The sequence below is a fragment of the Gossypium hirsutum genome, chromosome D13, assembly GCF_007990345.1.
Source record: "Gossypium hirsutum isolate 1008001.06 chromosome D13, Gossypium_hirsutum_v2.1, whole genome shotgun sequence".
NCBI classification, from domain to species: Eukaryota; Viridiplantae; Streptophyta; class Magnoliopsida; order Malvales; family Malvaceae; genus Gossypium; species Gossypium hirsutum.
Window position 1 is genome coordinate 62,280,118 of NC_053449.1, and position 15,101 is coordinate 62,295,218.

The 15,101-nt window shown below is 39.5% G+C and overlaps 1 protein-coding gene across 2 annotated transcripts in view; it reads left to right on the forward strand.

The window, feature by feature from the left end:
- Positions 1–14,793, forward strand: part of LOC107937195 (tetraspanin-8) — a 16,940-nt gene extending 2,147 nt beyond the window's left edge. For both annotated transcript variants that reach the window (XM_016870050.2, XM_041109496.1), the window contains one exon: positions 14,406–14,793. In XM_016870050.2, coding sequence (XP_016725539.1) covers positions 14,406–14,690 — 285 coding nt within the window. In that variant the 3' untranslated portion in view covers positions 14,691–14,793. The remainder of the gene's footprint in view (positions 1–14,405) is intronic.
- Positions 14,794–15,101: the final 308 nt, after the last annotated feature.

Here is a 15,101-nt window from a genome sequence, read left to right on the forward strand (position 1 = left end):
GGAAATAATGACTTGATGCGATCTGCTCTACTCAATTCAGAGAATAAGATCTGTGATTTTATCCGCTCTACTGAACTTCAGAGAGATAGGATTGGTTTCTTCTATCTGCTCCACTGCAACTTCAGGGAGATAGACTTGATGCGATCTACTCTGCTGTAACCTCAGAGAGATAAGATCCTTTATTTTAATCCGCTCCACTGTAACTTCAGGAGATAGGATAGTGTCTTCGATCTGCTCCGCTGTAATCTCAGGAGATAAGATCTCTGGCTTCATTGCTCCAGACTCAGAGATAATACTAAATTCTCCGGTCTACTCCATGTATCTCAGAGATAGATGGTCTACTTCTGTATTCAAATAAGATCTTTATCCTCCATTGTCTGGATTTACTCTTTGATCTGCTGTTAATCTCAGGAGATAAATCTGATTCTTGGTCTTTCACGTAATTCAAATAAACCTAAATACCAATTATGCCTAATGATTAGGATGACATGATCAAAATGAAACAAATGCTCCTAACTAGACATATGTGAATGGTGTTTGCATGAATGTAGAATTTTATTTTTTTCGAGAATGATCTCGCTTAGGTTATCACTACTCGAAGTTTATCAAGGTTTTGTGACTGATGTGCTACAACGCCTTCTCGCTTGACTGATTTTTCTGAAGAAACATTTAGCCAGACTGTCCCCATTATAAACCTCAAAGTTATATCCACTGGGACGCCAAATTGTACCATCATTCTCTCCAGCAATCTAAGGGTAGAAATATGTGACTTTTCTCTGTCCTCTTTTATCACAATTCGGGGATATAGGATCTGAACCGTTCTGGTTTCCTACACCATTCTCAAGTGTCTACAAAGTCTTATGCGCAAGTGAAGGTCTTTCTCCGAGTAACCTCTTCCTATTGCCTGATGATCATTGCTTGCTTGTTCATTTAAGCTTTGTAATTAACACGACAGCTTGTCATTTTGTTCAATCAATGTTTAGACGACAAAATCTGAAAGGATAGTATTTAACTTAGACTCTTCCTTCCTAGCTATTTCACCTTTAAACTTGGTATTTTCTAAACATAGTCATGTTTCAGGTCCCTATATTATTTAGAAATTTTCCAGAGTAATGTGCAAAACTTCTTTCCTGAAAGTTTTATTAGTTCGTTAATCGTTATTCTATTACATGTTTGCAAAAAGATCATAACAATAGATAAGAATAAAGCTAGCTCTGATCATAACTCAAATAAAACATCAAAGATGGCGAAAGAAAGGTAACAAAGAAGTGGATTGAGAATGTGCGTTTTCACAAAAGGAAAGGAAGAAAGAAAGAAAATAAAAAATTATTTTCAAGAATACACATAAGAACTAGGTGCCCCAGTTATCGCCGCTTGAGTTTCTCTGTACAAACTTTCCGAAGACCCTTCTAAGTTTGACATGTGTTCAGGAGATCTGCAATACTCTGTCAATGTTCAAAACTTGCATATCCTTTCTTATTGGTTCAGTAAAGGAAGATCATCATATTCCCCGATCAAAATTTGATCCGCTCAAGTCCTGATGTTCCAATCCTGCTCAATACTTGAGTCGCCCTTTTCGGGTTTTCGACTCAAGCCCTCTTTGGTCTCAAAGTGCCCTTTACGGGTTTTCACCTTAGCCTCTCCAAAGTTTTTTTTTTTTTTTTTTTAGGAAGCAAAGCGCCCTTTACGGGTTTTCACTTTGGTTCCCCTTTCTTTCATGTGAAGTATTCTTGACGGAGTCTGCGTTTACCGGATTTGGTAACTTTGCCATCCATCTCACATAGGATCAAAGCTCCACCAGAAAAGGCTTTCTTTACAACATAAGGGCCTTCCCAATTGGCATCCATTTTCCTCTAAAATCTTTTTGCATAGGAAGAATCTTTTTTAGTACCAAGTCCCCTTCACGAAATTCTCGGGGGCGAACCTTTTTATTATAGGCTCGCATCATTCGTTTCTGGTACATTTGCCCATGGTGAATAGCTCTTAGCCTCTTTTCTTCTATTAGGTTCAACTGATCGTACCGAGATTGGATCCAATCGGCTTCATCCAACTGTAGCTCAGATAACACCCGTAGAGAAGGGATTTCAACTTCAATGGGTAATACTGCCTCCATTCCATAAACCAGAGAAAAAGGCGTTGCCCCAGTAGAAGTTCTAACAGATGTTCGATAGGCAAGGAGAGCAAATGATAATTTCTCATGCCAATCCTTGTAGGTTTCAGTCATTTTCCCCACAATCCTTTTAATGTTTTTATTGGCCGCCTCCACTGCACCATTCATTTTGGGACGATACGGCGATGAGTTATGATGCTTAATTTTAAATTTGCTACAAACTTCAGCTATTGTGCTATTATTCAAGTTCATCGCATTGTCGGATATGATCCTCTCAGGCATTCCATATCGACAAATGATCTCCTTTTCAAGAATTTGCTGACTACTGCTTTCGTGACATTTGCATAGGAAGCAGCCTCCACCCACTTGGTAAAGTAATCAATTACTACGAAGATGAAGCGATGCCCATTAGAAGCCTTTGGTGATATTGGCCCAATAACATCCATACCCCACATGGAAAACGGCCAAGGAGAGGTCATGACGTGAAGAGGTGAAGGAGGCGCATGTATCTTGTCTCCGTAAATTTGGCATTTGTGGCACTTCTTGGCGTGATCAATACAATCTCCTTCCATGGTGGGCCAATAGTACCCAAATCTCATGATCTGTCTGGCCATCGTGAAACCACTGGCGTGCGTCCCACAAATTCCCTCATGGACTTCTTCCAAAATTTTCTTGGCTTCTACAGCGTCCACACATCTTAACAGTACTTGATCCTTCCTTCTTTTATATAACACTTCTCCGTCTAAGACATATTCAATGGCTATCTTTCTCAGAGTTCTTTTGTCATTCTCTGTCGCTTGATCAGGGTATTCCCGATTCTTCACATATTGTAGGATACTCTGATACCAAGGACAATCATCTTTTCCCTCCTCCTCAATATTGCAGCAATTAGCCGGGGTCTCAGAGATACTCATCTGAACAGGCCTCATTGCCTCAAGTCTATTCACCTGAATCATCGAAGCTAGAGTAGCTAATGCATCAGCCATTTGGTTTTCCTCCCGTGGGAGGTAATAGAAGGTGATATCGTCAAACTCCTCAGCCAATTCAAGAACTAGTTTTCTATAGCCGATTAGCTTAGGATCTCTAGTCTCCCACTCCCCTTTGAGTTGGTATATCACCAACGCTGAATCCCCGTATACTCTCAGTACTTTGATGTTCCGTTCAATGGCTGCACGAATGCCCATAATACATGCTTCATATTCTGCCATGTTATTTGTACAATCGAAGTCCAACTTGCTAGCAACAGGATAATGATCTCCACTTGGGGATACCAAAACTGCCCCAATTCCATTACCCGTAGCATTTGAGGCTCCATCAAAATTTAACTTCCATACGTGATCCATTTGAGGATTTTCTTCAGTATTCGCCACATACATCAAGTCCTCGTTTGGAAAATCAAAATTCAAAGACTCATAGTCCTCCAAGGCTCTACTAGCTAGGAAATCGGCTATTGCACTTCCTTTTATGGCCTTCTGACTGACATATACTATATCAAATTCTGAGAGCAAGATCTGCCATCTAGCCATTCTCCCGTTCAAAGCAGTCGATTCCATCATATATTTTAAAGGATCTAACTTTGAAATCAACCAAGTCGTGTGATACAACATATACTGCCTCAGTCTTCGGGTTGCCCAGATTAGAGCACAACACAACTTCTCAATTGATGAGTACCTCATTTCGCAATCGGTAAACTTCTTACTGAGATAGTATATTGCCCTTTCTTTCTTTCCCGTCTCATCATGTTGGCCCAATACGCACCCCATGGAATTCTCCAACACTGTCAGATACAATATCAATGGCCTATCTGGACTTGGAGGTGATAAGACTGGAGTATTAGCCAAGTACTGCTTTATCCTATCGAAAGCCCTCTGACACTCTTCATCCCATTCACCCGGATTATGTTTCTTTAAGAGCCGGAATACTGGATCACATTTCTCTGTCAGTTGTGAGATGAACCGAGCAATGTAATTCAGCCTCCCCAGGAAACCTCGAACCTCCTTCTGAGTGCGCGGGGGAGGTAAATCTCGTATTGCCCTTACTTTGTCTGGGTCAACCTCGATCCCTTTTTGCTAACTATGAAGCCTAACAACTTCCCTGATCTAGCTCCAAACGTGCATTTGGCCGGGTTAAGCTTAAGCTGAAATTTCTTTAATCTCAAAAATAACTTTTCAAGACCTGAACATGCTCTTCTTCCGTTCTAGACTTCGCGATCATATCGTCAACATAGACTTCGATCTCCTTGTGCATCATGTCGTGAAACAAAGTCACCATAGCTCTTTGATACGTTGCTCCCGCATTCTTCAATCCGAAGGGCATTACATTGTAACAGAATGTTCCCCATAAGGTAATGAATGTGGTTTTTCTCATGTCTCCAGGATGCATCTTTATTTGATTGTATCCAGAGAAACCGTCCATAAAAGAAAACAATGAATAGCCCGCCGTGTTATCTACCAAAGTATCAATGTGAGGCAGTGGAAAGTTGTCCTTTGGACTAGCCTTGTTCAAATCCCTATAATCCACACACATTCGTACCTTTCCATCTTTTTTGGGAACAGGGACGATGTTGGCTACCCAATCCGAATACTTGACCTCTTGTAAGAATCCAGCGTCGAATTGTCTTTTGACTTCTTCTCTTATTTTCAACACAATGTCAGGTCTCATTCTCCTGAGCTTCTGTTGAACGGGTTTACAATCCTCTTTTATGGGCAGACGATGCACCACAATGTTAGTACTTAGCCCAGGCATATCTTGGTACGACCACGCGAAAACATCCTTGAACTCTCGGAGCAAATTAATGAGGTCTTGTCTTGTCTTTGCGGTGATTTCAGTTCCAATTTTCACCTCCTTTCCCTCCTCTAGGCTTACTATTTCTAACAATTCCCTATGAGGTAGGATATGCTTATCCTCTTGTTCCATCATTCTTAACAAGTCCGGGGATGCATCATAATCTTCATCATTTTCAAAGTCGTGGGATCCCTCTGAACACACTTCCTGCTCAAAAATAGGCTCCGTGTTTGAAGCAGCGTCACTCATGTCATTGATATCTGAAGACCTATGAAGGCATATCAAAGAATATACCAAGAATATAAATTTATGAATATGTTTGTGCAAAAGAATTACAAATGAAAGAATTATTTGTAAGACAATCAACCAAATGATAAATATAAAAAGAAGAAAAAAACTGATCAAGATGAACGTTGACATGTATTTCATTAAAATAATGATATTTAGGCCCCATGCCTATTTCACAAAAAATTTCATATTGTTTCTAGGCCAACAAACAACAGGAATGTTTTGAGCATTACTCTGAATAAGCCCTAAAGACTACAGGGATTTCTTCAGCAGTCCAATTGTTTAGCTCGCTTCCAGGCTCATAAGGGCATATCTCCAACAAAGCCCTCCTTTCCGTTGCTTCTATGGCGTTGGTATAAACATTTTCCAACATTCCTCCTATGCCGCTACCGGACACTCCACATTCAGAATGGATTAATCCTCCCGACACAAAAGATGCAGATATGTGGGGAAAGGTTAAAGGCTCACACTTAACTTCATGTCCATTCAAACGCGCCCTTCTTCTCTCTTGTCTCTTCTCTATTTCTTTCTTCTTCTGCTTCATGTCTGGCTTGTACCCTAAACCAAATCTATCAAACTTTCCCTTCGGCATTGGTGCCTCAATCCTTCCCTGAAGATATTTTCCCAATCCTTTCCCGGGTAAGGCTCCTCTTCCTACCATCAATCGCAATCCCATCTCAGTGGTCCTGGATATTTTCGGTACTGGAATTCTATTTCCCTCCGCAATAAACATCGCGTTCACAAATTCTAACGACCGAAAAGAACATTCTAGTGCCTCATCGTTGATGTCCACATAAGGTGCATCGCTAGTCATCATTGCGATAATATCCTCCTCTGCATCTATTGTTACCAACCGATCCTCCGATACCAACTTCACCTTCTGATGTAATGATGAAGGTACTGCCCCTGCTGAGTGTATCCACGGTCTCCCCAATAGACAGTTGTAGGAGGGTTTAATATCCATTACCAAGAAATCCACCTCATAAGTGACTGGGCCAATCCTTAATGGTACCTCAATTATCCCCATAACCTCCTTTTTTGTTCCATCAAATGCCCTTACTATGCTCTGGCATGCTTTCATGTGCGAACTGTCTATTGGTAATCGGCTAAGAGTGGACAAAGGCAATACATTTAGTGCAGATCCATTATCAACCAAGGCCCCCGGGAGTGTGTACCCTTTGCATCGGACAGTAACATGTAGGGCTTTAGTAGAACCTCTTCCTCCGGATGGTATTTCATCATCACTGAAGAAGATAAAATTGTCAGCACCAATATTGTTGATCAGCCGATCCAGCTTGTTTACCGAAATATCGTCAGCCACATATGTTTCGTTTAGCACCTTTAATAGTGCATTCCGATGTACTTCCGAGTTTAAGAGTAAAGCTAACACAGAAATGCGGGCTGGCTGTTTGTGTAGTTGCTCCACAACACTGTATTCACTGTGTTTCAAAAACTTCAAAAACTCCTTTGCCTCCTCTTCTTTTATTGGTTCATTTACCAATGGTTCAACTTCTACTGCCTTCCCTTTCCTCTGTTCTTTCTTCCAATCCTTTTCCCTGGACGACTCTGCTTGAGCGTCATATCTTTTTCCATTGCGCGTGTAAGAACCCGTTTCCTGATTTCTTTCTGCTTCTTTTCCCAAAACGGCCACATTACACCCGTAATTCCACGGCACCATCTTGTTATCCCTATAAGAGAAATTTGATGGTTTCTGGATTACAATTTTCGGTGTTACCTGAGCCCTAACCTCATTACCCTTAGGGCGTGAGATAATGACCACAGGATGATTTGGAGCCTTTGTTCCCAACTCTGTCGCGCATATGCTCCTCATTTCTTTCGCATCTTCGTAAAACCTCATCTCTTTGTTATCCATCATGCTTTGAACCAAAGCCTTAAATCCTTCACATTCTTGGATTTCGTGCCCTGTTTTATGGTGAAATTCACAATAATTTCCCATCTCATGCCCTTCCTCAGAATCTGAAATAACCAAACCTCTTTTCGCCATTTCTTTCCAGACCCGTTTCAATGGAGTTTTTACTTCAGCAACGTCAGTCTTGACTTCTTCTCCCGTACCTTCGCTAACCATATTCACCCCCTTATCTGCGTGATTAGGTAACGGATTCTTTGCGTTAGGTGAGTCGTCAAGTTTGACAACACCTAAATTGATAAGTCCTTCTACTACCTTCTTGAAGGCAGTACAATTTTCTATCGAGTGCCCAGAAATTCCCGCATGATAATCACATTGCGCGTTCGTATCATACCATTTTGGATACGGAGGTTGTAGAGGACTCAAGTAACGAGGAGCAACAACATGTGCATCGAATAAAGTCTGATACAACTCCTTGTATGACATCGGGATTGGCGTGAATTGGGGCTTTTCAGTAGTTTGCGTAGCTCCTGACTCTTGTCTTGATGATCCCTGTTGATTAGCAACCACTTTCTTTGGTTGATTCACGGTAATTGACCTACCATAAGCATTCACATTATTCACTTCATTTTCTCTTTTCCTCGGGGGTGCCCTCCTATTATTTTCTCCTCCATCTATTTTTCCACTTTTAATGGCATGCTCAATCATTTCACCATTCATGATTATATCCGAGAAATTTTTTGAAGCGCTTCCCAACATGTGAGTGATGAACGGGGCTTTCAAAGTGTTAATAAAAAGCGTCGTCATCTCCTTTTCCAAAAGCGGTGGTTGCACTTGAACTGCCACCTCTCGCCACCTCTGCGCATATTGTCTGAAGCTTTCGTTCGATTTCTTCTCTAGATTTTGCAGAGTTATCCTGTCAGGCATCATTTCTGAGACATGATTGTACTGTCTCAGGAAAGCCTATGCTAAATCCCTCCAAGTAGCAATTTTGGCTCGGCTCAGCTGATTGTACCACTTTGACGCTGCTCCCGTAAGACTTTCCTGAAAGCAATGTATTAATAATTGATCATTATTAATATGCCCCGTCATTCTTCTACAAAACATAGTAATATGGGATCCTGGGCAACTAGTCCCGTTGTATTTTTCAAATTCCGGCATCTTAAATTTGTAAGGGAGCACCAAGTCAGGAACCAAGCTCAGATCCTTTGCATCTATTCCATAGTTTTCAATGCTTTTATTGCCCTAAACTTCTCTTCTATCCATTTCCATTTCTCCTCAAATTGTTTTGGAAATTCCTCCTTCGCCTTGTCCTTCTCAACCATCTCGTCAAGATCTGGGACAGCAATATTATTCGGGCTATCGCCAGGATTAAAGCCCGCTCCGGATTGAAAATTATTGGGATTGAAGCATCGCCTTGGGACTGTTGGGGCCTAACCGACACAGAGGGTCTCCGCGGATGCAACTCAGTCTGTACATGTGGAGGCGTGAAACCTGGAGGATAGAGTGGTTCACCATTGTTTTCTTCTTCACTAACAATCACAGGCCCTTTACCCTTATCTACTCCCTTCAATAATTGCGTCATCTTAGCCACCAGATCATTTTGGGACTCCTCCATCTTTTGTACCATGTCACGCTGAATCTTTTCTATTTGCTCTTTCATTTGCGCCTGCAACTGGTCTTGCATTTCTCTTTGAAGTCGCTCTAGCTTCTCCAACCTTTGGTCCATAATTTTTGTCTTTGCTCGGGTGCCGTAACTTTGTTGGTTTTCCAGGTTAACTGAAATGATTTTATTCGATTAGGTTTTTTAATGGTCATTAATGCATATGATGTGATGCAATGCATGAAAAAGAATGCAAAGAAAAAGAGGCACTGATTCTAATTCAACTTCATTAGAAAATTTACTAGATAAAGAGTTTCTTTACATAAAATAGACTACATATATGGCTTTGCCCTCACACTCAAAGCCTTAACCTTTCTAAGAAGCCAAGCTAACTCTCGGCCCCTGTCGGACTCTAACTCATACTTCAAACTTAATAGATCAGCCTGAACCGCTAGAGTTTGCAGATGATCAGCTACCTCGCGCACTTGAGTCACCGCCTCTCCCATAATATAATCTCTTTCTCCAATCTGCTCTTGAGACCGACGGAATTGTCTTTGCCACTGCTCATTACTTTCTTCCAGAAGCTCTATCCGGATTTCACTATTGTGCAATGCATTCTCTAGCCCTCCTATTTGTCTTTTCAATTCTTCAATTTTGTCTAAGCTCGCCCTTAATTCAACCGTAGCATTACAATTACAGTACTGGTGAAGCGATCTTTCTAGTTCAGTTATCCGGACCTTCAACTCCGTCTTCTCGTCTTGGCAATCTAGTAGACTCTTTCCCAAGGCGACTTCTCGAGCCTGAGTATCCTGGAATTTCTTTTCCCATTGATTAGCTTTCGTCTTTTCCTTCTGAATTTCTTGTCGCCATTGTTCTGGCGTTTTACCCAAGCCAGCAGCTCTTACCGACCTACGCAACTTCTTGTAATCTGTCTTCAGGCTGTCCAAATCTTCTTCTGCTTTGTTCTTTCCTTTTCTCAACTTGTTGGCCTCTAATCTTTGAATGTCCACATCCAGTCCTAACTGTATTTTTTCTTCCTCTAGTTGTTCTATCTTCTTCCCCAATTCTAAACTCCTTTTTTCGAATTCTTGTTTGATGATTTCTATCTCAGAAGGCAAAACTTGTAAGTGTTCCTCTAAAGATCGAGCAGTTTCGGAATTTGACGCCGGGATGTTGTCGTTGATCCTTTGATCACGCCACTGACCATACTCGGGGGTAATTGTCGGACCCACGGCTAAGATCTTCATTCGACGAGTCTGGTTCCAGGCACTAGATATTTCTCGAACCTTCTTCTTGTAATTGTCCTCCCTATAGGAAAAATCACTATAAGCCAACCCCTGCGTTGCTGGTATGAATTGTCGTGATCTATACTGTCTTGATACGAGTAGAGGAGCATATCCGATAGCTCCCCATATTCCGAGCAGCGGAACCCAGTCAAAATCTCCACATCGGTACAATATCTCATCAGGAATTAACCAAGGAGCTCTCCATTCAATATCTTCATCCTGGAGATTCTGGAGTATCTCTATCCATTTTTCTTCTGAAATATCATCCCGTCTTGGCGTGGCCACCAATTCTCCTAGAGGGGAGTAGTTATCAGAGAATACCCGATAGGAGACCTTTTCGACCCTCCAGAAGTGGCTATGGAACCATGCCAATAAGAGCTGCGCGCATCCAATAAACCTTCCCTCCCCTGCTCTTCGACACGCATTCAAGGATCTAAAAGTTTCCGCGAGTATTGCCGGAACCGGTGTAACTCCTTTACCAAGCCGATCGAACAAATCAGATATAGCCTCGTCTATGTGTCCTAAAGCTTTGGGGAAAACCACTAGTCCATAGATACCTAAAGCGAAGACATCGACCCTTTTCTTTGAGTCAGGATGTACAAGCACCAAATCTCGCAAACTTTTCCAAGGAACACATTTACTGTCGCCCTTCTGTTGGATCCGGGCAGCGACCCACTGCTCGCTCATCCCAGTGATGTTCATTAATTTCTTTAACAACGGAGGGACATAAGCAGCTCTGGAATAAGCCTTGTCGACTTGAATCTTTGGGCACCGAAGCAAGGTCGTATACTCCTCCACAGTAGGTGTCAAATCTACCTTCCCAAAAGTGAAACAACTGTAGGCAGGATTCCAAAACTGAGCAAGGGCTCGGAATAAATACTTGTCCACTTTGACACTAAGCAGATAAGGTAGGTCACCGTAGTTACAATAGAACAGCTGCTTGGCCTCGACATCCCATTGATCCCAGACTTCTTTCATTTCTCGAAGGTCATTCTGGATTACACTGATACGGGTAAATCCCACAATTCTGACACGTACCCTTCGGTAAGACTATCGCCTTTCTCCCGTTGCGTCGTTTCAGCCCATATTCGTACAGCCGCATTATCCTCTACTTTATCAACAAACCCCTTTTCCATGATAAGCTTTCTACCAAGAAACTGAACGTAAATCGATACCTCTTTTAGAATGAAGATGCCATGCAATCACAAACAAAGTAAATTAGCATTAAACACAGAATAAGATTTAAAATAAACGACAAATAAATACAACATTCATTTAGGCAGGCACTAAAAAATTTAGAGTAGCTCTACCTAAGTCAGTTCCTATGGCTCATTACATGTGGTTTGGTTCTAAAGTAGGGTACCTGAACCAGCAAATTCCTCGATCCTCACCCATTATAGGCTCATACGGACCAAGTTCGATTCAGGGGGATACATTTCCCTATGGCCATGCGGAGATGAAAATCTCACGAAGACATAGGTACGGATATATCCCGAAAGCGATTCACTATCCCATGCGGAGGTGAAAACCTCACGAAGGCGTAGCTTCTCACTCCCACTTAAAAAGGTGTGACCAACGGTCATGCAATGCAATGCGCAGAGGTATAAAATAAAATACAGAACACGATAAAAATATAACTCAAAACAAAAGAGATGCAATGAGAGGATCGTAAATTTCAATCGAATTTTCAACTTTCGACAAAAAGACAAGAAATAATCAACACGTGGCTTGACTCTCTTATCGTCTCCCCAGCGGAGTCGCCAAGCTGTTGACACCATTTTTTTTGGATGAAAACGGGGTCGACTTGGATTTCGAAAAAAGAATAAAAACGGGAGTCGCCACCAATCCTTTTTTTGATGAGGTGTGATCGGGTCACCTCGAAAAGTGGTTGTTTTTAATAAACAATTTAATTTTTATTAAAACAACGATTTTGGTCTGCGAAATTCAGAAAAACGGGTTCGGGAGTCGGTTACGCACGAGGAAGGGTTAGCACCCTCGATACGCCCAAAATTGGTACCTGGTTGATTACTTAATGTCTTGGTGTCGAAAATTAAAAACTCGAAAAGAATTTAAAAATACGATCCTTGTATTAAAACGTTGAAAATTTTCAGGAAAAAGGGAATATTTCACATTATTCGAGAAAGAGAATCATATCCAGTAAGTTAGGACACAATGTCTCAAATTCCCGATACGCGGATGAAAAATGCTTATTTAAAAGATATTTTATTATCTTGGTTTTAGAAATAAATCAGGCCCAGTAAGTTAGGGCACGATCTTTTCTTAATTCCCGAGATCGTTTAAAAACTTGAATTTGAAAAGATTCGTGTTTTTAGATTTATTATGAAAATCGAAACCCATTAAGTTAGAGTACGATCCTTTTGAATCTAAACACGAAATATTTTTTAAAACAAATTTTGTCATACCGAGTAAAATAAAACACGAAAATCGTAGTAAAAAAATGTGAAAACAAATTACATTGTTGTTATACGTGGTAAAATCATAATACACATAAAAAATAAAAAATAATACGAGCAATAGCAACGATATAAAATAAATAAAAGTCATACCTACAATCATATAAAATAACAATATATATAATCAAATAAATTAAAACATTCATTCAAAATAATAACGAAAATGAAATAAATAAGTAACAAATACAATTAAATATAAAAGGATATATATAGACATAAACTAAAATATGTATATATATAAATTAGCAAAATGTATAAAGTATATTTTAATATATAAAAGAAGCTATGAATATGTATATATAAAAATATGTACATATACATGGGTGTATAAAACTATGGAATATGAAAATAATAAAATACATATAAAAGTAAGTACATATATGTGTTGAAAAATAAAAGAAAGTATGTATGTACAAATTAAAGTTTAAAAATAATGAAAATATACGTATGTATACGAATAAATACGTTAATTTTGATACATGTTTAAAAAATATATTGAAGATGTATATATGTATTTATGTAAATTAAGATATACAAAATATGTATGTACGTACATATAAAAATATATATATACTTATAAAATAAAAGGATATGTATGTATATAAATTAATAGTAACATGTGTGTATATACGGATTTATAAAAAAAGGTATATTTTAAACTATAAAGATTATATATAAACATGTATATTTTTAGGAAAATGAAAATATATATAAATGTATAGATATGTACATAAGTTGTAAAATATATAAATGTATATATGTACCAGAAGTTTAAATAAAATTAATATGAATAAATAGGTAATAATAACAATAGTAGTAGTAATAATAATAATAATAATAATAATAATAGTAGGACTAATTCAAAACGGGAACGGAATCTCAGGGCTGAAATAAAAAAATAAAACGGAATAAAGGATCAAAATGTAATATGCGCGGAAAAGGGGGGGACCAAAATCATAAATACCCCGAAACCCTAAAACGCAGTGCAGCGGAGGGTCAAAATAGAACAAAAACAGAATTCTGGGGCGAAATTGAAAAATGGGAAATAGCGAAACAGGACCAAATTGCAACGCGCTACAAAGTCGGAGGGACTACGCGCATAAATATCCCATTTAAAGAAAACACGCGGATCCTTCCCCTGGGTCGGGTCACCGCGCGGGTCAGAGCTCAATACGACGTCGTTTTGGTGCTGAGCAGACCGCCCAAAACGACGTCGTTTTGGAAGCCTATTTAAACTAATTTTTTTCAAAATTTTTCATTCTTCTCTTCTTCTCCAAAAAAAAAACAAAAACTCCTCTCAAGTCACTCTCCCTTTTTCGGAAACCAGTCAGAGGTCCGGCCATCGACCGTCGCACCGGCCGCCGGGCCGGCGCCGGCGCCGCCGTGCACGGCGGCGGGGAGACCAAAAGTTTCCCCTTTTTCGCCGAATCGCCTCCCCTCGGTGAGTTTCCCTCTCCCTTTTTTATTATTATTTATTATATGAGTATAAATAGATGAACAAAAACAGAAAAAGTAAAATAAAATGGTAAGATATGAAAACGGAAAGGGTCGGGAATCACCTTTGATTTTTGTTTCTTATTTCTGTAAAACGTTACAAAAGGAAAGGAGATCGAATAGAATCCCCTACAATGGCTTTTCAATCGGTTTTTTTGTACCGAAAAAAAAAATCCTCCCGTTTTCTGTTTGAACGGCTTTTAAATAGCCATTTTACCATTTTCATTATCTCTGCTACTGTTTTGTCCTTCTTTGCGTGATTTTCTTCTTTGCAGGCAAGTGGGGTGATGGGACGGTGGCAGAAAGTAGGTGAACGGCGGAGTTGGTGGCGGTGGCAGAGGGTAGGTGATGGGGGGCATGGTAATTGGGTTTGTGGGTATTGGGTTTGTGGGTATTGGGTTTGTGTTAGTGGGCCGGGCAGAAATTTGGGCTTGTACAGGTTTTACAATAAAATTAAAATGTTATTATGGAAATGGCTGATTGTATATATAAATTGCAGTCAGGTTGTTGCAAGCCACCGAGCGAATGTGGGTTCGTATATGGCGGAATGACGACGTGGACGAAAAACAACGGTGGATCATCGAAGAACAATGATTGTAATCTATGGAATAACGACAACAAGACACTGTGCTTCGAATGCCAGTCATGCAAGGCCGGCGTCATATACGGCGTCAAAGATTCTCGGAGGAAATCGTCGGTCGTTAACATCGTGTTCTGCATCTTCATCGTCGTTTTCTATTTTATTAGTATTTGTGCTTTAGGGAACTCTGCCAAACATGGTTGAGGTTGAATATTTCACTCTTTGTTTCCATTATTTATTTAATTTTTTAATTGAATTTTAACAAATATTTTCAAAAACAAAATTGTTGATTTATTTATTTATAGAATAAATATTAAATTTATACAGATTCAATGTGCAATTTTGATTTGATGCAATTATACATATGAAACTTGAATTGTTGTTCATACGTACATATGAACTTTAGTCCAATTTGATAAAAGGGCAAAGTCAAAATATTTTTTTTGGAGGGTTGAATTAGAATTATAAAATTTTAAGAGAGCTAAAAATTGTAATTGGTTATTGAATGTAAAATTTTACAATTTTCAAGGAATTAAACTATAAACTTTTTGCTTTTGGAGAGCATAATTGAATTTTAAATTTTAGGAGGGACCAAAATATAATTTTACCATTAAT